The sequence below is a fragment of the Staurois parvus genome, unplaced genomic scaffold (genome assembly GCF_062004578.1).
Source record: "Staurois parvus isolate SC_StPar_1 unplaced genomic scaffold, SC_StPar_1.0 ptg000361l, whole genome shotgun sequence".
Classification (NCBI taxonomy): domain Eukaryota; kingdom Metazoa; phylum Chordata; class Amphibia; order Anura; family Ranidae; genus Staurois; species Staurois parvus.
Genome location: NW_028318157.1, coordinates 3,570,979 through 3,597,407, shown reverse-complemented (window position 1 = coordinate 3,597,407; position 26,429 = coordinate 3,570,979). Strand labels below are relative to the sequence as shown.

General features: G+C 40.6%; 1 protein-coding gene across 1 annotated transcript in view; it reads right to left on the bottom strand.

Annotated features, from left to right (window-relative positions):
- Positions 1 to 25,806, bottom strand: part of RNF128 (ring finger protein 128) — a 104,225-nt gene extending 78,419 nt beyond the window's left edge. Inside the window, exon 1 of the mRNA XM_089684928.1 lies at positions 25,292 to 25,806. Within this exon, the coding sequence (XP_089541054.1) occupies positions 25,292 to 25,712 (421 nt within the window). The 5' untranslated portion in view covers positions 25,713 to 25,806. The remainder of the gene's footprint in view (positions 1 to 25,291) is intronic.
- Positions 25,807 to 26,429: the final 623 nt, after the last annotated feature.

Here is a 26,429-nt window from a genome sequence, read left to right as displayed (position 1 = left end):
TATGAAGGTCACTGCAAACAATGCTACAACAATTAGCAGAAAATGTACTTTGAAACCTTTTCTACTGACGCCGAACCGAGAACATTTTCAGTTTAATAAGTCGCTTCCTTGTCAACCACTTAGCTCCAATCATTGAATAGTTTGGTATACCAGGGTGATCTGCAAACAAAATAAAACATTAGGCCCCTTTCACACAGGTGGTTAGATTTCAGCTTTTAGATGCGGTTAGAGGAACTTATTTACTGCAGCTAAATGCAGACAATGCATCTCTATGGCTCCATTCACCCACTGCGTTTAGCAATGTTTTCATAACATATGGTTTTATGCGTTTAGGAAAAATAAAGTTGACAGCGTCTGGGAGCGATGTACCGCAGCTATCGGTACATAAACGCAGTTAATCGCAGTACAAAGAAAAAATAGGTAAACAGTTGCTATAGAAATGGCAAGAATTTACTACCGCAGCTAAACGCAGCCACATGTAAACACAGATAAAAGCAATGTATATGTTTATCTCTGTGCCAGGAGTTTTGGAATTTCAAAATAAAAAAAACATGCATTTACAGAACAACCACCCGTGTGAAAGGGGTCTAAGGACCAGTTCACACTACATGCGTTTCAGTTGCTCTTTTTTCTGCATCCAAAACACACAGAAAGAAGGTTATATGGTTGTCAATGTCATAGTTCACATCAGTGCTTGCAGTTCCAGTATGTTCTGGTTGCAGAAAGAAAAGAGTAGAACCTGCTGAATTTTTTCTGTACAGAACTGTACTGGAACACAACAAAATGCTTAAACAATGCACCAAAAACAAACTGGAATGCACTTGTCTCTATTTAAATTGAAGAAAAAGAGAGGGGGGGGGGAATGCATCAAAAACGTGCTGGAACTCCTCAAAAACATGCAAGTGGAAACCCATCCAGAACGCATTTCTATAGTGTGAACCAGCCCTTAATGTCAAAAGGTGAAACATCAGCAACCACAAGGTGTCAAGTCCTACAAGAAATTTTTAAAGGTTACAACCTAATGAATGTAAAAATATTGTGGACTAAACCAACTCATACTGGCAACAGATGGGAAAGCATTTCAGCCTGTCCATCAAAAAATTAGCAAACATTATATTATAGAATTCTCATGTAGGGCCGGCAAACTATAAAAACAAGCATTTCTGAGTAGTGTATATATTATGTAATGTAGTACAGTAATGTATTCTCATGAGATTTGGTATCCTCAGCTTTCCCGGGATACCGCAGTGATGCTGAGTGATGTCACTGGAACCAAGAAGTAGTGGTCAAACATGATTTTGTTTGTACCATTCTAGTTTTTTTTTTTTTTTTTAAAGTGTGACTTTTACATTGGGATGTGGGATAATGCTGAAAGGCGAGAACCTGCATTTTCACCATGGACCATGCTCTTGCGCATATGAAAAAATGTGTATATAACCTACTCCCACATAAACTATGTGTAAACAATATATAACAATCCTCAAAATCAATAAATATAAAAATATGAGCACTACATACACTGCTCAAAAATTTAAAGGAACGCTTTGAAAACACATCACTTCTCAATGGGGAAAAATCTCATGCTGGATATCTATACTGACATGGACTGGGTAATGTGTTTGGAACGTAAGAATGCCCCATCGTTTGATGGAAATGAAAATAATCTACTTACAGAGGACTGAATTCAAAAACACCCCAAAAATCTAAATGAAAAAATGATGTAGCAGGCTATTCCATTTTGATGAAATTTCATTGCAGCAACTCAGAATGGCACTCAGTAGTTTGTATGGCCCCCACGTACTTGTATGCATGCCTGAATGTCAGAGCACGCTCCTAATGAGACGACGGATGGTGTCTTGGGGTATTTCCTCTCAGATCTGGACCAGGGCATCACTGATCTCCTGGACAGTCTGAGGTGAAACCTGGCAGCATAGGACGGACCAAAACATGATATCCCAGGAGGTGTGCGATTACATTTAGGTCAGGCACGTGTGGGGTCTATGCAATGGTATCAATTCCTTCATCCTCCAGGAACGGCCTGCATACTCTCGCTACATGAGTCCGGACATTGTCATGCACCAGGAGGAACCCAAGCCCCATTGCACCAGCATAGGGTCTGACAATGGGTCCAAGGATTTCATCCGGATACCTAATGGCAGTCAGGGTGCCATTGTCTAGCCTGTAGAGGTCTGTGCGTCCCTCCATGGATATGCCTCCCCAAACCATTACTGACTCACCACTAAAATGGTCATGCTGAACGAGTTTACAGGCAGTATAACATTCTCCATGGCTTCTCCAGACCCTTTCATGTCTGTCACATGTGCTCAGGGTGAATCTGCTCTCATCTGTGAAAAACATCGCGCCAGTGGCAGACCTGCCAATTCTGGTGTTCAATGGCAAATGCCAATCGAGCTCTATGGCATCGGTCAGTGAGCACAGGGCCCACTAGAGGATGTCAGGCCCTCATGCCACCCTCATGAAGTCTGTTTCTGATTGTTTGGTCAGAGAAATTTACACCAGAGGTCTGCTGGAGGTCATTTTTAGGGCTCTGGCAGTGCTCATCCTGTTCCTTCTTGCACAAAGGAGCAGATACCGGTTCTGTTGATGGGTGAAGGACCTTCTACAGCCATATCCAGCTCTCCTAGGGTAACTGCCTGTCTCCTGGAATCTCCTCCATGCTCTTGAGACTGTTCTGGGAGACACAGCAAACCTTCTGGCAATGGCACGTATTGATGTGCCATCCTGGAGGAGTTGGACTGCCTGTACAACCTCTGTAGGGACCAGGTATCGCCTCATGGTACCAGTAGTGACACTGACCCTAGCCAAAAGCAAAACTAGTGAAAAACAGTCAGGAAAGATGAGTAGGGAAAAAAAGGTCAGTGGCCTCCACCTGTAAAACCATGGCTGTTTTGAGCATGAGAATGCACGAGCGCTCATAATAATTATCAGCAGTTGTCCAGAGCACCCTCCCCCTCCACAACAGATGTCAAGAGCACTCCCCCCACCACCACCATCAGAAGTCAAGAGTCCCCCATCCTCCCTTACATCACAATGCACCCCCTTACCTTGTGCTGCTGCAGGGAACAAGCTGGGGGTGGAGCTGGGAAGCAGAAACTGCTGAGTCTGGAGGAGGACCAGAGGAGGGCTGGAGTCAGCTGCCAGAGTCTGATGAGACCAGGGCAGGCAGAGATGAGGGGGTGCTGTGGCTGCACAGAGGCGCACTAGATCCTTAGGAGTTCTGTCCTCCTCTCTGCTGCCGACTTCTGAGATGGGGGTTGAGGAAGAGATGGGAGGGTACTGCAGCTGCAGTAGAGATGTGAGGGCCACATGAAATAGCCCAGATTTGGCCCGAGGGCCTTGTGTTTGACCCATGTGCTCTAGAAGGTCACTACTTAATTCAAGTGCTAATAATTGTACATATGAACGTATAACATATTTGGTGTAGTATTTGGGTTTAGATCTTTTTTTATTTTATACAGTACAATCACATTTCTATACTCATGTCCCCTACATCACATGGATCTCCAGGCTGGTATTGCAAGTTAATGAACTGGTTTATAAAGTCCAGCTAGACAGCAAACTTTTGAAGTCTACTGAACTACCCACCTCTGCATCTATGTACTGTCCACCTTGGCTTCTATGGGCTACCTCAGTGACTTAGCATCTCAGCTATAATTATTAAAGAGTCATGCAAATTCTCAGTACAAATGAAAACTTAATTATGTTCTCTGGAAAATAAACCAGGTTGCAATTTTTGTTGTATAACCTCATCCTTAGCAACAAATGACTCGGCTGACATAGATAGCAGCAATTGAAAGTGTTTTAAGTACATAGTTTACAGCCAGATATACACTTCAGTCATATAATATATGATCTCTGGATTTTTATCAGTCAGATATGAGTACAGTGTTAACCACCCCATCCCACTAGGGAGACAAACAGATCAGGTAATTGTATGGAAAGAATGTGACACGCAAAGGTTAATGGAATGTTGTACACTATACGTAGCTCCATGCAGATCTAGTCACTCTGGAGCAAGACTAAACATGTTTTTGAAGCCTTCAACATCCTCTCTGTTATACAAAAATGGTCACAGAAATACTCCACAACAACAGCAACCAAACTTTTAAATGCGAGCATTTCAAAATGAGAAATACAGTGACTTCAAGTTAGTTCAACCAAGTCCATCAACACCAATAAGCCTTACTGTGCAAGAAAGTGCTAAGTGTTGGGAGAAACCCATTCACACTGAAACCAATCCACTACATGATGGATTGAGGTTTGTTGCTATAGATAACTGCAAATAAAAAAAAAATTCACTCCTTAGTAAAGATCATTATGTGCTGGGAGAGCAAATTGCCTGAGCTGTAAATCCACGGCATCCACATTACATTTAAAATCAGTAGGGCATTTTAAACTAGAAAATGCTACAATTTCTGGGGAAATTGTATGAAGTGTTCTTGCCTCCACCAGTAGTCTACAACACACACTCTTTTGTCACTCTGCTGCCTGATCACACACCTGGGTTCCTATGGCAACACACTCTACAGCAAGGGCAGAGAAGGGCAGTTAAAAACAAACTGCTCCAACTTGCTCACTTCACTGGTGGTTGCCATCTTCAAACGGTTGTAGTTTAAAAATGATAAATCCTACACCGAAGAGCTTTATATTATGAGAATCACAAGACCAGACCTACATTTTGATGCATAGTATGCCTCTGAAATATTAAAAATGAAGGCACAGTTGCAGTTTAGAAATTGCCCTTCAAATTTGAGGTGGCTAGAGTGCAGTTTCAATGAATGTCAATGGGTGGCATGAGTTGCAAACAAATGATCATATTGTGAAAACCATCAGGACTATGGCTTAGCTGTGGACATTTTTAGTGGCAGCAGGGATAGCTGAACGTTTTGATATAAGATTTGTGTAGGAGGGCTTAAAAATGAGGGAGTGATGGCAGTTTAGAAATCATGTCCTGATTTTTTTCGTGAACCATTCTGCGAAACGTTCCACAAAGTAATAGCACACCAATTGGGAACAATCCACACATTTCGGCATATTACTGTCTATATAGTGTAAAAACTGTGGGAGGCGTTAGGGTGGTAAATTTGGCTATAATAATAAGAATATATATGTGAGATAACAGTCTTGCCATGCAAGAACACTTAAAATATAGTAATTCTGAATATGGAAGAAAAACAAATTTCTCTGTATCTCTAACAAGCAGGGGCGGACTTACCATTTGGAAACTCGGGCACTGCCCGAGGTCAGCAGGGGGCCCCATGAGATGCCCCTGGTACCTTTTTCATAGGCTTTTTTGAGTTTGGGCAAAGACACAGGGGCCCCATGATCCCCTATTGCCTGGGGGCCCCATGAGTTGTCAGTCCACCCCTGCTAAGGAGTTTTACATTTTATTCTGATAAGTGACCATAGGAGCAAAACTGCCACTGCATCAAAAAAAGAGTGGTTTGCTTTCTTCCTGCAGCTTTCAGTGTTCCAACAACAAGCTCTTAAATAACCCCGTGAGGTTTGAAATAACAGATCTGCCACCACTGATTGTTTTTAAGATGCATGTGGCTGTTATGACTTCACAGACCTGGAATAAGCATGGAGCCATTGAAGCTTGAAAAGCCTTAGTTTCCATCTTGCATTCTTATTCCATGTCAAGATTCACTCAATTGCAAATACTGGAGAAGAGCCTTGGAGTCCATCAAACAGGTCAGCAATCATGGCTTCCATATCGATATTTTAAAGGGTTCTCTATACATAAGGAATATTCATATAATGCATGCAACATATCCATCCATGTGACAGAACATATTTTGTCATGTGAACAAAGTTCTGGTTACAATTTGTACACTTAAGCAGGGTATATAAGGGGTGTTTTTACGTCCAACCAACGGGTTGAATGCAAGAAAAAAAAAAAACCTCACAGATCCCCGCATACACTAGTGATATGAACAATCTCCACTGATATGCAAGCGGGAGATGGGGACTCCCCACTTCCGCGATCAGAATATACGGATCAGTGGCTGATTAAATTCTGGTTTTCCAGCAGGACTGTCTGACAGAAGCCATTCGTTAGACTGGCTTCTAATGAACAGAGAGCAGTACACACAGCGAAATTCAGCTAGTTCCTTCTGAACCAAACTTTTGTTTGGTCTGGTGCTGCTGAACCTGCCGAGGTGATTTTGGTGTGGTTGGTGGTCCCCAGGTTCCTGATCCCAGGATTGGCAATAGTTTAATAAAGGTATTTATTAATAATAAATACCTTAATTAATAAATGCATTAATAAAAAAGGTATTTATTATTAGTAAGAAAAAATGTGTTGATGTTCTAAAAAAAAAAAAAAAAATCTTTTGAACTAAAACTGACTGCTTTTATCAGTGTCACAGAACCTGAAAATACCTGGGGTATTTGGGACTCAGAAAGAGTGTTGTGATGTTGGAATCCCCCCTATCAGAGCTGTCATTGAACCCATATATTATTTAGCTCTAAACAATAAATGAGAAAAAAAAGACAATGTTTTTACATAAATCAAAAAGATTAATGTATTTTGTATCCAAACTAAGGAAGAAAAAAAAAGTTTTTGACTATACATACATTTCACATTTGAGAATCAACCCAGAGCTCCACTATCCAGGCAAATATGTAAATGAAGGAAAACCACATCTACTGCCTCCTATTTATCACTTTAAAAAGGATCATAAGAAGGATAATAAGATAAGAAAAATATTAAAATCCCTTTTTTAATTTTTGGCAATTTTTATCTGCTGCCTTTTCAATCATGTTTCTACCATATTGCTCTCTACTCTTTCTTCAGTGGTAAGCAGCAAGATCCTACAGCCTAAAGATTGTTATGAATGGTCCTCTAACAGGCATGCATGTTCAAATATGTCAAAATGTGCTTTGTGTCTATGGAACAAGATGGCTGGATGATTTCACAGAGCCGGACATACGAATGTTCCCAAATCTAAGCCATAAATGTCTGAATTGGGTGGCAAACGTATCCAAATATCAGTATGTACTTTTTGTCTAACTGGAGAAAAAAATAGATGCATATTTTTTAAGCAAAAATGTGCATTTATTATTTTTTCCTCAAAAGGTGAACTTAGCCTTTAAAGGGGGAGGGGGTCCTGACAGTATATTCAGCATTTTTAAACACAGGTACCTGGATTAAACGCAATTTCAGCCAATTATAATTCCTTGTACAGAGCACCTGGATTGGGGAAGACTCAGAGCAACATTCAGCCTGGGTTCACACTTCTGCAGTGTGGCATGCCGCATGTGATTCGCACAGGAACTGCACCCCTGTGCAAACCACATGCGAATTCTGTGCGGTGCGAGTTGAGCCATACATTATGTATGGCTCAAATAGCACTGCTCACACAAAAAAAAGGCGCAGGACCCTTTTTTTGTCTGCACTAGAATTGGATCACATGGGTATACACACCCATACGTTCTGATTCTGCACATCGCACCGTGTTTTGCGAACCGAATTCGGGGTGTTGTTAACATACACACCTGCAGTGGTTCATATGAATGGGGTGCAATTATGATGCAGTGTGGAATTTGCACAGAAACTGCTGCGAATTTCGCACTGCACAAGTGTGAACCCAGGCTCAGAGAGGTAACACTGGTAGCGAATCAGGTGTTCTGCATCAATACGCTTACAAGGAACATGAATTATAGAGCAAAGAGATTAAGGTGTCAGTTTATGAACCAGCGGTAATAGATCGCTACTCAGTTCTCTGGCATTCTCGGAGAACACAGTTCTCCTGTGAATGCCTTTTATGAAGCGTTGTAGATCCGTTCTCTGAATGAAGGGAGAACATCTACAAACGCTGGAAAACGGCTGATTTTACTATAATCTCGCGAGATTACAGTAACAGATCAGTTTACTAAACAGAGGTAAATTATCGCTTAGTTTGCTGTCCCTCCGATTCTCCAGTTCTGGGCTGGAGAATCTGGAGGGAGAACACAGATCTCCAGTGAGGAGCTGAACATGTTCTCCACTGATCTCCTGAGTGTCATAAACTGTGAATGACCAGAGAATAGCTGCGATCCTCAGAATCGCAGCTATTGTCGGTGTCATAAACGGACACCTATATCAGTCTATTGCTGATTAAAGTGGTATTAAACCCAAAAACATGAACTGCATTAGTTTTCTTTTTTTCAAGGCATCTTTCTCTTGGTATTTACCTGGTGATCTGGTCAGTAGCACACCTCCTGTATTAGGATACCTACACTCTGAATAAGGGAATGCAGGGCACCTATTGACAGCAGCATTACTGGTTGGGGGGTTGCACTAGCACAGTGGTGGGCAACCTTTTTTTTCAACGGAGCCAAATCTCGCCAAAACCACGATTGAAATTTATTTTGAGAGTCACATTTTTAAAACTGAAAATACATAGGATGGTACACTGTTTTTAGTTTCAATAAGTTTTTATAGTAATTCATCCCCCATAATAATTCATCCCCCATATAGTAATTTATCCCCCCTATAGTAATTCATCCCCCATATAGTAATTCATCCCTCATATAGTAGTAGTAAGTAGGTAGCAAGTAGTAAGCCAAGTCCCCCCTGTGTCAATTCACTTACCTCCGCGCGTTCTTCTCGTCGTGTTCCCGTGCCGTTCCGATCTTCAGGGCGGACTGTGAGAGGAGCCTAGCTCCTCTCACGTTCGTCACGCTGCCCCGCCTACACACATCCTGACAGCCAATCACTGGCTATCAGGATGTGAGTGGCAGCGAGACTGGCCAATCATTGCATTTGAGCGCGCTGCCCTGGCTGTTTTTTTTTTTTTGGATCACGCTCCGCAGGCCGGATTAAAAGGTCCGCCGAGCCGTAGTTTGCCCATTGCTGGGCTAGCTGCAGAGTCCTGACTTTTGGGGCGGCCGCCCGAGAGGAGGGAGGGGAGCGGGCGCCCGGCACACAGAAGAGCCGCATTAAAGTGTGTAAAGAGCCGCATGTGGCTCGCGAGCCGCGGCTTGCCGACCACTGCACTAGCAGATTTAGAAAATCTAAAACTCCAGATAACACTTTATAAGCAGTTACAGCAACAGTTTTGTTGATAAAAAGGCATTACATGAATAAAAGCAAAATGGTTTATCTTAAATGATACACCTGCAGCACAGTTTGTTCTGTTGAAAAACCACAGACTAACTGGCAGGATCACCAGGTGAATATTAATGAAGGAAAGCCTAAAAATTAAAACAAATGCAGCCACTGCATCAAAGAACTGGTAAGCTGTAGTACTGTTTAATAAAGGTTTGCTTTTGGGTTTATTACCATTTTAATTGCAACATAAAAAAAAAAAAAAAAAAAAAAAATCAGGTCACCAGACTGCCTATACTGTCTAGTAGGGTTGTTTGGACAGAAAATAAAAATGCTATGTCAGGCAATACAGTTTCCATACACTTAGTTCAATGACTTGTATAGGGTTTGTATTAGTTCAGGGTAATGCTAGAACTGAATTGGCTTCTGCAGGTTACAACAGTCTTTTATCCATTTACATTAAGTTCTTTAGGTGATGTTGGTGCAGATGAAGGCGTTGCCTTGTACGTCCACATTCCCGGCACCATTTTTATTTTTAATTGTAATCAATCTTTATGAAGGTTAAACCAGTTAGCAGTCTCTCTTGCAAAGTAGTTTATCATCATCATCATCATCAATACCACATTTTAATAGGTAGGATTTCTGCAACTATTTTTAGCAATAGCAATTACAAATTATAGCTGGCTATACACTACGGAATCTCAAAAACGCAACAAGAATTAGAAGAGCAGATCAAAAGACCTAGCCACAACCTTAAATATATCTTTGTAAAATATATTGTAATCAGACAATGTTATCTGGGATGGTGAGGCACAAGATAATAAAATCTCTTGCAACCTATTACCCTCCTACCCGTTTTGCATGGGAAATGTAACAATTTCCTCACTGTACATGAACCTCATTGTCAGAACAGTCACTTGGAGCTGGTCATTTTTGAATGGACTGTACAGATTTCATGCTGAATGATAGGTTTCAGTTTCAGACCAAAAAAGGTGAAGTAAAAAGAAAAAAAAAGAAAAAAGAAGGGGAGGGAAAATGAGGAGTGCAATGGAACGCATAAAAAAAACCGCACTGGAACACATAAATGCTTCAAAAATGTGCATGGAGAAATGCTCCTGGATTGCATTTGGACAGCATTTCTATAGTGTGAACCGACCCTGAAGGTGGCCACGCATCTGTCAATGTGATCATGCAGTCATTTGGTGTGACTAAACTGATCCAGACTAAAAATCGCAAGCCACAGATATTGACTACCAAGGCAATCAGTTGTGGCAGAATTATGAGGATTGTGTCTGATCTAAAGTGCAAATATCTGCATGTGTTGGGAAAACTGGTTGCAATTAGATTAAATGATTATTAATAGTAGGTTGAACTCTTCAATACTTTAAAAATCGATGATGACTTCCTTAATTTTGAAGTGTGCATGGGCACTTGCTATCTGCCCAAGACCAAGGGCTTTACCCTGTATATACAGTGGGGATCGAAAGTTTGGGCACCCCAGCTAAAAATTTGTATTAATGTGCATAAAGAAGCCAAGGAAAGATGGAAAAATCTCCAAAAGGCATCAAATTACAGATTAGACATTCTTATAATATGTCAACAAAAGTTAGATTTTATTTCCATCATTTACACTTTCAAAATAACAGAAAACTAAAAAATGGCATCTGCAAAAGTTTGGGCACCCTGCAGAATTTATAGCATGCACTGCTCCCTTTGCCAAGCTGAGACCTGCCAGTGTCATGGATTGTTCTCAATCATCGTCTGGGAAGACCAGGTTATGTCAATCTCAAAGGTTTTAAATGCCCAGACTCATCTGACCTTGCCCCAACAATCAGCACCATGGGTTCTTCTAAGCAGTTGTCTAGAAAACTGAAACTGAAAATAGTTGACTCTCACAAAGCTGGAGAAGGCTATAAGAAGATAGCAAAGCGTTTTCAGATGTCAATATCCTCTGTTCGAAATGTAATTAAGAAATGGCAGTCATCAGGAACAGTGGAAGTTAAAGCAAGATCTGGAAGACCAAGAAAAATATCAGACAGAACAGCTCGCAGGATTGTGAGAAAAACAATTCAAAACCCACGTTTGACTGCACGATCCCTCCAGAAAGATCTGGCAGACACTGGAGTTGTAGTACACTATTCCACTATAAAGAGATACTTGTACAAGTATGGTCTTCATGGAAGAGTCATCAGAAGAAAACCTCTTCTACGTCCTCACCACAAAAATCATCGTTTGAACTTTGCAAATGAACATATAGACAAGGCCTGATGCATTTTGGAAACAAGTTCTGTGGACCGATGAGGTTAAAATTTAACTTTTTGGCCGGAATGAGCAAAGGTACGTTTGGAGAAGAAGGGGCACAGAATTTAATGAAAAGAACCTCTGTCCAACTGTTAAGCATGGGGTTGGATCAATCATGCTTTGGGGTTGTGTTGCAGCCAGTGGCACAGGGAACATCTCACGAGTAGAAGGAAAAATGGATTCAATGAAATTTCAGCAAATTTTGGATGGTAACTTGATGCCATCTGTGAAAAAGCTGAAGTTAAAGAGAGGATGGCTTCTACAAATGGATAATGATCCTAAAAACACCTCAAAATCCATGGGGGATTACATCAAGAGGCGTAAACTGAAGGTTTTGCCATGGCCTTCACAATCTCCTGACCTCAACATAATTGAAAATCTATGGATAGACCTTAAAAGAGCAGTGTGTGACAGACAGCCCAGAAATCTCAAAGAACTGGAAGACTTTTGTAAGGAAGAATAGGCAAAGATACCTCAAACAAGAATTGAAAGACTCTTGGCTGGCTACAAAAAGCGTTTACAAGCTGTGATACTTGCCAAAGGGGGCAGTACAAGATATTAACTCTGCAGGGTGCCCAAACTTTTGAAGACGCCATTTTTTTGTTTTCTGTTATTTTGAAAGTGTAAATGATGGAAATAAAATCTAACTTTTGTTGACATATTATAAGAATGTCTAATCTGTAATTTGATGCCTTTTGGAGATTTTTCCATCTTTTCTTGGCTTCTTTATGCACATTAATACAAATTTTTAGCTGGGGTGCCCAAACTTTCGATCCCCACTGTATATATATATATATATATATATATATATTTTTTTTTTTTTTTTGGTGGGGGTAATCCTCCAGTACTTCATACTTGTGTGTCCATCCACCCTGGAATGTGTTATGCAAAGTAATGTTTGTTAAGGCCACACCTCAGGTCCCATTGTTTTGCAAATGTATTTGTTTACCTTTGTCAGTAAATGACAAAGAACAAAAGAAAGGTAAAAAGTAAAAAAGGATATCAAAAATTTTAAATGTTCCTCTATGACTGAGTCACCGGGGGCATGTGCAACTAATCATAGGACACGAGCTCTCCACTTATACATAAAAAAATAACTCCGTCATCTGGGCTTTTGATGTGAACAGAGATGAGACTCAGTTAACTAAGCTAATATCAGGGTAAGGATAAGATTTTGAAAAAAAAAAAAAAATCTAAAAACAGGGGAGCTCAACCAAATGTGGCCCACAGGGCCTCCTGATGTGGCTGGCAACCTCAAGCCAAGGAAGTGCATGCCCATGCTCAGGGATGGTGGGTCAGCAAGCCAAGGTCATGATCAATGGATTACTGACCCTCCTACCCAGAGCATCTGAGTGTATGGAGCCGGCAGCAAAGGAAGAAGGTGGCCATGGAAGGAGCAGGGGCCACATAAATCAATGCTTCCTCTGACCCAGGTGGACAGCGATACCAGCAGAAGTTGGAAGAGGAAAAAAGGTCAGTGCATTAAACATCACATACACTGAGCTTTTGCAATGGGCATATTAGCACTTATAAAAAGGGTTATTAGGCTTTAAATTTGTGGTTTGGGAGGTGGCAAAACCCCATAGTTCACTTGTGTCCTGCGACTGGTTACCAAATCACTTTAGTGGCCCTTGCTCTTCAAATGATTAAGCATTCCTGGTCTAAAAGCTTCCTCCTTGCAAGCACTACTGATCTTCAGCCAGAAGAACACTCTCACATTCTCTGAGCCCAGCCTGCTGTTTACACCCCTCCGTGTGTGGGGGCATCTTACAGGCTCTCAGTGCTCCAGGACTGGAGAAGCACTCACGTCATTACTTGGTCCAGGAAGATTTCCTGCCGCTGGACTTGCACGTTAAAGCAGTATTTAAATCCAAAGCCAAAAATGTATTATATTGCAGCTTACCAGTCATTAGATGTGATGACTGCATCAGTTTTCTTTTTGGCTTTTTTCCCCCCTTTGTTTTCACCTGGAGATCCAGCCAGTAACATACCTCCTTCATTAGTGAGACACCACTCTGAATGAAGGAGCATAGGAGGCACTGCAGACAGCAGCATTGCCAGTCTAGGTGAGAGGGGAGTGTGAGATGTACTTTATAATTAGTTACAGCAGTTTTTTCCCCTTTTAGGATAACGGGTTTTACATGAATAAATAAAAGCTAATCATTTTAATCACCCCTGCCATTGCTAAATGGATTGTCTCATCCAGGTAAACCGATACATTATGCAGGACAGCTTGCGCTTTTGGAAAGCAACAGACCTGCTGGCTGGATCACCAGATAAAAATAGAAAGCAAGTCTATAAAGAAAACCAATGCAGCCATCACGTCTAAGAACTGGTAAGCTGCAATTGGGTTTAATACGTCTTTAAAGCTTTGCAAATTTAGTCTAGTTTATGTCATGTCCTGGAATTGAAAAATGAAGAAAAACAGAGATTGAGATTTAGTAATGTAGTTTCTGTACTGGAATCTGGATGCATTACTGTTGCCCCATGTATCCCAGAGTTCCTTTCACCTACTTGCATGTAACTGTTAAAAAAATAGCTTTAAAAAAAAAAAAACAACATTTTTTAAAATCTCTATTGTTTCAATTTAAACTCTGGGAATATGAAAAAAAAATACCTTTGCAGTAGGACTCTGCATGGGTTAAATACTCATTTTTGCCTGGTGTACCACTACAAACCACATTTACTTACCCTATCCCTTGCTCCAACAGCCGGTCCCTGAAGCTTATTTTTATTGGTGCCATAGACAAAAATAATGAGTAACTATTGCAGTGTCATAATTTTTTCATACTCCCAGAGTTCGACTGCAAGTGTGTGTGTGTGTGTGTGTGTGTGTGTGTGTGTGTTGGGGGGGTTTTGGGGTAGACTAGGGGAGTGCTGGTAGCATCTCAGAGTCATTGGAGCATGGTGGTTGTAAGGTGTAGCAAACAATGGTGGGAGTTCCAGATGCCACTGTCCTCAAAAATAAATTAAGATACTCTTCTTCATGTTTCTCTTGCTTCATATCTATTGACTACTACTAGCTCAGTTGCAGTATCAAGTTTATATCTATAATAGTTGCTGGAAGCCTGCCTTCTAATTAATTAGAAGACTAACTTATGAATTAGGTCCACTTTTACACTCACCACCACCCCCCCAAAATGCAAAATAAAGCTTGCCATAGATGGATAGAAAGTAAGAAAAAGTCTTAAGAGAAATTTGTATAAAAAGTCTCAAAACATTCAAATGTCAGTCAAAAGATTTTGTCTGCTTTTAAAGTGTTACTAAACCCACAACAGCAAAATCAGTCTGTATATGCAGTAAAGCATGCTTGTAATACTCACTGTAGAACCTAAGGGGTTAATCCTCCACAGTGTGTAAAAAGGATGTTTGATCCTGTCTTCTCTGATCCTCCCCTTCTACTGTTCCCAAACCCTCTGCTGATAGAAGAGAGCCTTTGGGGCATGCTGTACATGCTCAGTTTGGAGTGTATTGCTCAGTTTGGGAGACTGCATGTGATCAGCACAGGGCCAATTGGTGCCGTCCAAACAGAGGACCAGGGGTCCTGCAGCCTCATAAGGCAATCAGGGGAGAATGAAAACTCCTCCTCCAAGCTTTAACCAGTGCTCTGCTGGACTATGATAGATGTCACAAGACTTCTATAACTGCTGATGAGAAAAAGTATTTATCAGTTTATATTTACTAAAATAATTTCATTTCTGTGTTCTGTTTACTGAGACCAGATATAGGGAATGCAGTGTCCTGGGTTTAACAGTTGCTTTTGGAATGAATGGACTTTATTGAACAAATATCGCATGCAAATGCATTACACCTTCAAATTTTCTTAGGACATGCTTTTCCTTGTTCGAAATTCTACATATCTATAGCCAGCTTAAAACTATACTCTCGCAATTTCGCAAATGTATACCTAGTTTTGTAAAGTACATTAATTTAGCAGAGCGTGTAGGTGGGGCTTAAAGATGGGGTACCTAGTCTGAGATTACACATACAGTTCTTGATGTTGTATATATTTATCTTGTATATAGGTTAGCAATGAAATATAAAGATAGTTTCTATAGGCACTGGTATTCAAGTAAAAGAGCAGTGCATATTTGTACAGTATTGCAAGATAGCAGTTGCACAATATTGCCAGGCTTTGCCCTGTACCACGTCGCCAGGCTTTCCCCTGTACCACGTCGCCAGGCTTTCCCCTGTACCACGTCGCCAGGCTTTCCCCTGTACCACGTCACCAGGTTTTCCCTGCTTTACCAGAGGATGGCGTTTTGCAGTGTACGGAGATGGCACTCTGTGTTGTTGAGGAAAAACCACTTCACTGGTCCAGATACCATTCCACGTTACAAAGACAGTGTCCCTGAACTGACCCTACTAGAACAGGAACCTCTCACTTTGCTATTTACTTTTCTTGACAAGCAGGATTTCTGTCCCTCACCTACCACTTGTGCCAGAATGGTGTGCACACCCCAATTTATAGGGTCCCACACCAAGATGGCTGCCAGCGTCCAATCAGACAGCTATAACCTCTTACAGTTAGCGCCCCTGAGGCAACAATTTCCTTTAAAGACTCCATTCCATTTGTACAATGACACAGCATCACCTAGTGGATGGTGGAAAACCAGCACCTGCCAGAAGCACAGGAGGGGAAACAGGAGATTGTCCCAACCCTTCACCACTATAAAAAAAATAAAAATAAATTTTGGCTGCACTTGAGCTTTAAAAAAGGGACTCGGTCTTGATTATGGAGGCTGCAATTGCTGACCTCTCCTTTAGAGAATGTTTATTCTGTGACTGTTATGCTATTGCTTTGGATTCAATGCTTTCTTGGTCCTACACCTGGAATGAGTTTACAGTAGAAGAGACAGCTACTAGCAGAAACTAGTATTTTAAAATAGGCCCAGCAATAGTAGCCTGTGTACATTTTCGTTAAAAAAGGAGTTTATCTTCAGTGAATGTCATGCAAATTGAAAACTGAACACACAGAGGAAAACCTGTATGAAACATAATCCAGAAAACATGGTGTCCAGCACAATGGAGCATTGCAGACTAGTATAAAGAATAATTTTCAGGCAAGTAGTTAGAACAGCTTTATGTAAAACAGGTAAACCCAACAAAGGTCTCTGTAGTAGTGATGCAAAAAGACAGTCAAGAGATGAGAGTACCAAGTTTAATAGGTCCAGTTGATTTTTATTTGCCAAAGTGAGAATCACAAAAGTAGCTAATGTGTTTCAGGAGCAGAATATTAGGGTGCACTCACATTGGCAGTTGTAACCATGTCCAAGCATGTTTAACCCACTTGGTCCAGTTAGTTTGTTTAGTGCTCCGAAACGTGCCCAGTTAAGCTTCCTGTACCACTTGGAAGAGGTGCTCCCTGGCACAGGTCACTTGTAGTCTGTTACAGTTTGCTGCATAATGAGCATTGGTCATGGAGTACAAAAGCAGGAACCCCTGTAGTCTAGTTGGCAGAGGTGATGATACAGGTGTGTCTGGGAACATTTGAAGCAAAGATGAAAAGAAGGAGCAATATCTTAAGACCAATTTATTGCAGAAGTATAAAATCCAATGTATTCCCAAAAGTGATAAACTGTATGCATACAATCAAACCAACCCCAACACAGGAACGTGTTGAGTCTCTGTCTGTGAGTGAATCCACCTTGGAGCTATGCACAGACATTTCATAGAAGTGGAAGCAGCAGCTGCACCTACACACAGTCGCATGTCAAAATTGGACATGAGGGCAGGAGCGGTGCACACATTTGAGTGCAGTAGACCACAATCAGTAGAAATGGAAAGTAGAAGAAAACTTATGATCGAGTACAGGAGTGGTGTGGTATAAAAACATTATACAAATGATAATAAATAACACATTAGAAACCTCATTCTTGCTCCAGGACTAAGTAACATGTCAGTATTGTTCAGGAGTCTTCTGGAGGGAATTGTAACATACGGGAATACATTTTTGTACCACAAAAGCGCCATGAGAATCCTTTTCAATATCTGCCCCGTACATACAGTACACAATAGACTAGGAAATACAATCTCATAATAGCCAACATACAAATTACAATATGCAAATTAGGTATTCATTCATATAATAGCTCAGATCAATATGATAAGATTTTTTTTTGTAAAGATAAGGCTTCATAAAATATGAAGTGCAACCAATTTACACTCTTACTACACCTAATGCATTGTGGAGCAGCCTATAAACAATTGATGGACTGACATCTTCAAGAATTGCATTTGTTCTCATTACATCATCCCAATCGATAGAACAGTATATACAATGTAGAATAAGGGAAGCGCACTTTGCATTATGAGAGTTTAGCGTTATTTTTTTCCGGGCTAAAAACGTACTAAGTTACAACATGCTGAAGATGAACAGGTGGTGTGTCCTCATTCAGGAGCTCAGATTCATACCTTGGTATCCACTGTCATCTGTTGGACTTCATAATTACAGAAAACGTTCTAACATTCCTGTTATTAGAATGGTGCCTATGCAGCCATTTTACATATAGACAAGCCTCAGAGGAGGTCTTTAGGTTTGCTTTCGCATGTACAGAAAATAGGGCATTTAACTGGTGGTTCTGATCCCTGCTAAATTGATCTGAACGATTGGTCTGATGCAGTTAACTGGGGCCAAACAACTCAGGAAAGGTGAGGGTGGCCATCCATAAGAAGCTCTGCCATACAGTGGTCTGAACACTATGTAAGATTGGGGCTGTAGCTGCTTATCGGTTGTATTGTCCCACTCTACAGGAGCACAGTTAAACCATGGATGGAATGGTGTCCCAGCAGTAAAGGCATTGAATGCTGTCCCAACAATAGGGGTTTTGTTAACATAGTCCAATTCAGTATTAAGAGTGGAACCATTATGGAAAGAGATGCTGTTACTTTGCTCTGAATGGGCAAATTTACAATATTTCCTGATAGCCCTACTCCCCCCAGCAAACAAGGTATACTCACTGATCAGCACCAGTTTCCCACTCTCTCTGTTGCCTTAACGTAGTAGGGCTTTTGCATATGGGAGAGCATGTAATCTCACCTTAAAGATTCTCCTATGGGTGCTTAGGCCTGGGTGCAAAATTTCCAAGACCGAACACTGCCATACACCCATTCAGGGCAAAGTGAGTGTTTTTATTTTTAGTAAACCAGTGAGCTGTGAAATGTGGAATAGACTCCCTCAAGAGTTGGTTCTGGCCAGCTCAGTGGATTGCTTCAAAAAAGGCCTGGATTGTTTCTTAGATACACAGAATATAACTAGATACTGACATTTATAGGTAAAGTTGATCCAGGGAATATCCAATTGCCTCTTGGGGGATCAGGAATGAATTTTTTTCCCCAGCTGGAGCAAATTGGATCATACTTTGCTGGGGGTTTTTTTGCCTTCCTCTGGATCAACTGTGGGTATAGGATTATAACTTTTTTTTGCCATCGGTGAACTGGATGGACTTTTGTCTTTTTTCAGCCAAACTAACTATGTAAACCACTGGGGAAATTAAAACTTCTAGTTGTCTGTGATTCTGACCCTTTAGCTGTATACTTTAAAGGATAAGTTCACCTTTGGTACATGTTCCATCAGTATTTAGGGTGGAAGATTTAACATATTCCAGCATCCGCACCTTCTGTCCCCAATCCCCCCCTTCTGACAGTGCATCTTCTCCCCACACCTGCTGTCACAATCTAATAACAGCACAACCATGTGTGGCTCCACCCACACGGTCTTGTCATTCATTCACATTTTGTTGTGAATGAATAGACTACACATACCATTAGCTATTGCGGCTGACAGCATGTAGTTCTCAATGAACTGCAAGAGTGCTGGTGAGCGATCTTGAAGTTCACTGATCTTCCTGCCATTCAGTAACTGCCTGGCAGTAGTAGATGTACGGGCAGACAGCTATCCTGAGAGTCTGCAGAAGCCTGATATTGCACCCGCAATCTGAAGACTCCTTAGAAAAAAATAAATGCACATTTTTTTACCCACAGAAAAATGTGCATTTATCATTTTTTTTCTATAAAATATAAAGTGCAGCGCTATAATTGTGACATAAATTATGAGAAAGGGATATGGATAAAAATAAAGTAAAAAAATGAATCAAAATATAAAAGAAAATAGGTCCCAATGTAGAAAAGTCCCAGTAAAGGTGACTTCAGGCGGCCGTACACACTGACCACAGGTGCATGCAATATGGCAGAGATGGAGTTCAGGACGTAGTCATCATGGAAACAAGGGGGGTAGATGCAATCCCTGGATCAGTGAAGATCCTCAGACCAAAGCAGCACAGGATCCACTAGACAGCAAGGAAGAAATCACAGCTCCACCTGAGAAAACCACCACTCCTCCACTGCACATCAACGATATCTAGGAGGAGATACTCCCCACAAGGAATCAAGAGAAAATGCCCATGGTGAAGTACAGTAAAAATGGTTTAATGGTATAAAACAGGATGCATCCAATAAAATGGCAACAAATTGGCACACAGCTAGCAAAACATGAAGGCTAGCAACAAAGCAAACAGGACTAACCGTCCTGTCAGATGTAATGGCCGCCGGAGCTCCACAATGCTCCGACGGCGTGGCGTCAAGGCGTGCGCAGGTTCCTCCTTACGCGTTACGTGCAGAGCACATCCTCAGAGAAAAGAACCGGTGTACGCCGTGACGTGCAGGTCGGAGCTAAATAGACAAAAAGGCGCATGCGCGATATCCAGGCGCCATTTTGTCATAGCTCAAACGGTCTGCATGTCCATCAAGAACTACCAGAGGGACAGCAGACGCTACAACAATTAAAATCAGGTGTACAATCTCTATTAAAAAAGGTCATACATGAAAGAAAAATGGCAGTGAATATTAAAAAACCTAAAAAAGAGGGGGAAATATAACTATAGCCATGGGCAATATCATGATTATTTAAAAACAAGCCAAAAAGCAAGGCGCGTGCGCCATAGCAAAGTACCAATTCTATCATAGTTCCAAATCTTACCGTATTCACCAGAGGTTATTTTTTGTAAGCCATCTACTTTGAGAGATATTATATCTCCCAATGTGATTAATCCCCCTGCTAAACCCTTGGCCCTATTCAATTTTAAAGGTTTTTATCCGTGCAATAAATGCATAGCTTGCAAAGTAGATGGTAAGAGGAAAAGGAAAATCACTACTTTCCGTTCCAGTTCCAATAACACATATAATATAGATAAGTTTATATGTTGTAATAGCAAGCATGTAGTTTACCTACTCGAATGTCCCTGCTCCAAGCAGTATGTAGGCCGCACCACAAGAAGGTTGCGTGATCGGCTCAGGGAGCATATCAATAATATTAGAAAGGGCTTCAAAGATCACTCTCTCTCATTACATTTCAGACGCCACCATGGGAGAGATCCCTCCCTTTTGAGATTCATTGGAATTGATACTATTGTTCCACATTGGAGAGGCACTTACAAAATCCGGGCTGTTTCACAGTTAGAAACTAGGTACATTTGTCAACTGGATACTTTACACCCACGGGGTCTTAACGTCGAACTTGACGTAAACTGTTTTATAGACAATAGTTGAATTAACAGTGGTTACATTTCATTTATATTTTATTTATCTTTTTATGTACTTTATTTCTTGTATTCTGTTTTAATACATTTTTGATGTATTTATGACTATCACGCTACTATTACTGCTGCGTTATATGTACTTATTTGGCCCATGTCATGGTTATTTATATTATAGTTACCTTCAAGCCATCATTCTCTATTATGTATGACCTTAATTTTTGGCATAGAGATTTTTTGCTTAAATCCTTAATTGAGGTATGGTCGTTTGCTCTTCTGTTAATCTAGTATGAGCATGTAGACTTAGTCCTCTGTTCTTTGGAACTATGATAGAATTGGTACTTTGCTATGGCGCACGCGCCTTGCTTTTTGGCTTGTTTTTAAATAATCATGATATTGCCCATGGCTATAGTTATATTTCCCCCTCTTTTTTAGGTTTTTTAATATTCACTGCCATTTTTCTTTCATGTATGACCTTTTTTAATAGAGATTGTACACCTGATTTTAATTGTTGTAGCGTCTGCTGTCCCTCTGGTAGTTCTTGATGGACATGCAGACCGTTTGAGCTATGACAAAATGGCGCCTGGATATCGCGCATGCGCCTTTTTGTCTATTTAGCTCCGACCTGCACGTCACGGCGTACACCGGTTCTTTTCTCTGAGGATGTGCTCGGCACGTAACGCGTAAGGAGGAACCTGCGCACGCCTTGACGCCACGCCGTCGGAGCATTGTGGAGCTCCGGCGGCCATTACATCTGACAGGACGGTTAGTCCCGTTTGCTTTGTTGCTAGCCTTCATGTTTTGCTAGCTGTGTGCCAATTTGTTGCCATTTTATTGGATGCATCCTGTTTTATACCATTAAACCATTTTTACTGTACTTCACCATGGGCATTTTCTCTTGATTCCTTGTGGGGAGTATCTCCTCCTAGATATCGTTGATGTGCAGTGGAGGAGTGGTGGTTTTCTCAGGTGGAGCTGTGATTTCTTCCTTGCTGTCTAGTGGATCCTGTGCTGCTTTGGTCTGAGGATCTTCACTGATCCAGGGATTGCATCTACCCCCCTTGTTTCCATGACGACTACGTCCTGAACTCCATCTCTGCCATATTGCATGCACCTGTGGTCAGTGTGTACGGCCGCCTGAAGTCACCTTTACTGGGACTTTTCTACATTGGGACCTATTTTCTTTTATATTTTGATTCATTTTTTTACTTCATTTTTATCCATATCCCTTTCTCATAATTTATGTCACAATTATAGCGCTGCACTTTATATTTTATATTCATGTGGGGATTTTTGGTTGTCCTGTGTGTTTCAGCTGCTTGTCCATTCTAAAGCGCTCACTTTTTTGTTCTTTGTTTCATATAATTTTTTTTCCCCTCAAAAGGTGAACTTAAGGTGGGAATACATCCGACGACCGAGAGGTGTTCGTTCGTCAAAATCGTGGCCCACATTGACAAATCTAAAGAAAAAATCGTTCGTTTGGGCAATATGTAGTGTTGACGTCTTCCGTACAAGTGGAAGTGATACAGTGTGCGCGTGACCTTGTAGCCACACTCTTCTAGCCAGAACGAGCGATATACACAACAATTACCAGCAATGAGTATAATATAGTTTATTACATTATCTATATACATAGTGATATATAGAAATAAAATATGCATAATTATTGTTTCATTATCTCATTAGGCCAATCTACTTTTAACATTTGGATTTTTCGTTCGTTTTTATGAAGATTCCTTGGACGTAAAAATCCAAGTCATCTTCTGTTTCCGCTCATGCGTAATAGCACTTGATAGATTTTTTTTTATACGACCGTCATACCACCGCATAGAAAATCGGTCGTTCATATGCAAAACGACATTTTTCACTGTTGTTCAACTGGATTTTTTCGTTCACAATATCATTATCGGTTAAAACATCCTGCTCATCAACAAAGAGAAAATCGTTCAATCAGTGGTTCTGCAAAATTTTTCAGACGATTTTCTTATCGTGTGTATGGGGCATAAGTCTTTAAGTAACTGACCTGGAACAAGCATTCAGAGAGGCTTTTGACTTTTCTGATCTGCATACTTGTATCAGGTGAGGGAAACATCAAAGCTAGTGACTCAGCATAAAAGGCCATGACATGAAGCACTTTAGGATACCAGAAATGCCAGCCCCTGTGTTTTTCCCACAACAGTTTTTCTTTCATTATCTTTTTGGTTTTTGTTTAGTTTCACCAAAACTATTTGAAAAAGAAAACAAAGTAGCAAGGGCTCATGGATAAGAAAGAGTAGCAAGTTTATATTCAAAACATAGAATCACATAAATTTGCTACTATCTTTCTAACCCCTGCACCTTTGCTACTTTGTGTTCTTTTTCATATTGCCCTCTGATTTTACTAAGGAGCTGCGGGATTTTTTTCCTTTGATGAGTCCATGAGAAATCCCTGATGCAAGTGTACACATTTCCACATATGGGCTATTAGAAATTTAGGAGCTTATTTATTGAGAGGCGGTTGGACTAAATATGTGCTAATATTGAACAGAAGAATGTTTTGGCTGTTCACCAAAACTAATTGCCTTGGCAAATATAAAGAACAATAGTGTGATGGATAAAAGGGCATTGTCATGTAGATTAATTTGACCTCAATTTATGATGTATTTGTTCACTACACAAGAAACAAAAACACAGGATTATGTAAATAGGAGAGGCGGACTAACCATTTGGAAACTCGGGCACTGCCCAAGGCCAGGTGTCAGTAGGGGGCCCCATGAGATGCCCCTGGTACCTTTTTCATAGGCTTTTTTGAGTTTGGGCAAGGACGCAGGGGCCCCATGATCCCCTATTACCCAGGGGGTCCCATGAGTTGTCAGTCCACCCCTGGTAGATATACATATACAATACAAAACTTAAAGGGACTCCAAATATCTGAAAACGTCCATCATTCAGAAAAGGATATAAAAAGGTCATTGCCGCCATTAAGTAAAAACACTACATACATTAAAATCGTCATGCATTTTTTAGATATAGTAACTGTGCAGAGCACTATAATATAGCTTCCATATAACTAAGAGATTATTAAATATACATTTCCTTCCAGGAAAATGAAGGTACAAAGAAGTTTGAAAGACAGATTTAATAAAAGTGCCACTGATTCTTTTATGATTTGTCAGAGCTGGCAGAAACTGAATAAACAGATGGCTCAGTAATTACTATATCAAATTCTACGCTTAACAGACCAAACGAAACTTCCAGGCCACACTCTGTTGGTCTGACCATACATTGGCAGAATTTTCGCCCGTTACGTCTACAAGATCTGAAAGCTGCCAATGTTCAGAGCAATTCTTGACCACCCATCCAAAACATGCCATCATACCCTCAAGTAATATTTTGTTTTAATTTTCTCTTTCATGCTTTGCACAGTAAGGGTGTCATTTTTTGCTTTATTCAGGCATTTCCATACAATACTCACATTATTTTTTTTTACATTTCTATTTTTTTTTCTGTAGGCTGCTAAAGTGTAATTAAAGGCAAAACTTTATTTTATCATTGGACAGGAAAGAAAAGGGATTAGAACACCCGTCAGGTTTTATTGCTGTGCCCTTGTTAGGGAAATTCACCCTTTATATTTGTCCTGTCTACCATCGTTTTACCAAGTAAAAGAAAATTCCAAATTTTGGGTTTATGTGTTACAGGTACTTCTATAGTGCCATCAATTTACACAGTGCTTTACATGTATATTATACTGTCTCACATCAGTCCCTGACCCTTACAACCTAAGGTCCTCAACTCACGTTCATGCATCAGATACTAGGGCCAATTTAGAGAAAAGCCAAATAACCTACCAGCATGTCTTTGGAGTGTGGTAGGAAACTGGAGAACCCAAAAGGAAATCCACACAGGCACAAAGAGAACATGCAAACTCCATGCAGGTAGTGCCATGGTTGGGATTCTAACCAACAACTGCTGACCACTTAGCCATTAGAAATGTAATAGAAAGGTAATCTTTGAAAATAAGGAACTAGTTCTGGTGATCCTGTTGATACTCTGAGATTTCCTCACTTTGAAGGGATTTTCTCTCACTTCCTGTTTGCCTATGGGACAGGAAGTAAATGGAAATCGTCCTTATGGGACACAGATAGCAAAAACAAAAAAAACAAAAAAAAAAACACAGAAAAACAAAAAAAACCTCCTTACTCTATCCAAAATATTAGAAAAAAAAAAAAAGAAAGGAGGTTTTACCTTTAGTTATGTTGAAGGTTAAACATACCGAAAGCGATTCCTGTTTGCATTGTATTTTTGGACTAATTTGAGTTTCAAGTTTCAGAGTGTTTGGTAGAGGGTATCATTCTTTTTTGGCTGATTTAATTTACACTACATACACATAGAGATTGAACATAAATATTTCCTTGAAACTCACCCGGATGAGACATTTCAATGACCTCATTGTCTTCTCCATTGTTGTTGTATATGACCACTGCTCTGGCTCCCACCACAGAAGCAGCATTGATTTTATCACTGAAGGTGCAGCCCCCTCCTCGCTGTATAAGCGCAATCCAAGGTCCATTCCAGTTCTCTGGAATACTGAAGTTCACATTGGGTGTACATGCAAAATAGTTTGAATTCCTATGACTCTTTGGCAGAACCACCAGTCCATATGCTTTGTCCACTGGTGAGTCTTGGCCATAGACCCCAATCTCTCCCTCTTCCCACAGAGTCCTGTTGTCCAACGCATAGGAGAAATTCACATTGGCTGTCCACAGAATGTCAGCTTTGGAGCTCTGTACACCCAGAAAATATAGCAGAAAGCAAACTAAGGCTCCCCCTGATTGAAGCTTCATTTTTGTTCCTTACAAGGCAAATAGAGAAACAACTCTACTCAATCTGTACTAAAAAGTGTGTCTGGGATACAGAAACCAGATCTGTTTGCTTCACTCTGTCCAGTGATTCTAACAATAACTCCTCCCTGTATTACCTGCACTGCAGGTGCTCAGTACAACCTTCCCAGGGGAGGGCATCTCACTTAACCCTTTTCTGCTAGTTCACATTATTCTGTGGTCTATTCAACAGGTATTACCAGTTGTGGGGTAGCATTGTTATGGGATTGTATTACAGATAGTTTATAGAATAGTTCAGAGCTCTCTGAAAAGCTTTAGCATGGAATAAATATTTTCAGCCTTACGTTGAAGCTGAGAAAGCATTTCTAGCGTGTAGCAGCCAGTATAGTGTTGTTGCACAATCCAGTGCTATATATGCATATATAGATTTTTTGCACTTTAACAGAAAGTTACACTTGAAAACTTTTGGGCGTAGATATAAATTTGAACTGATGTGTAATTATGGAAATACATTAGTGTCCAGTGTCTATGTTACCCTGCTTTATCACTTTAAACATCACAGCTCCTCTAAAGGCTTAGTTGTGCATGTTTGCCCAATGGGAATCTACAGATTTGTATTATTACCTTTTAATATGGGCACCATTTAGTGTCAGAAGGTACAAATGGGATAGTTTCATCTTAGCTTGAAAATACCAGCCTCAGTGAATCGCATTCAGCAAG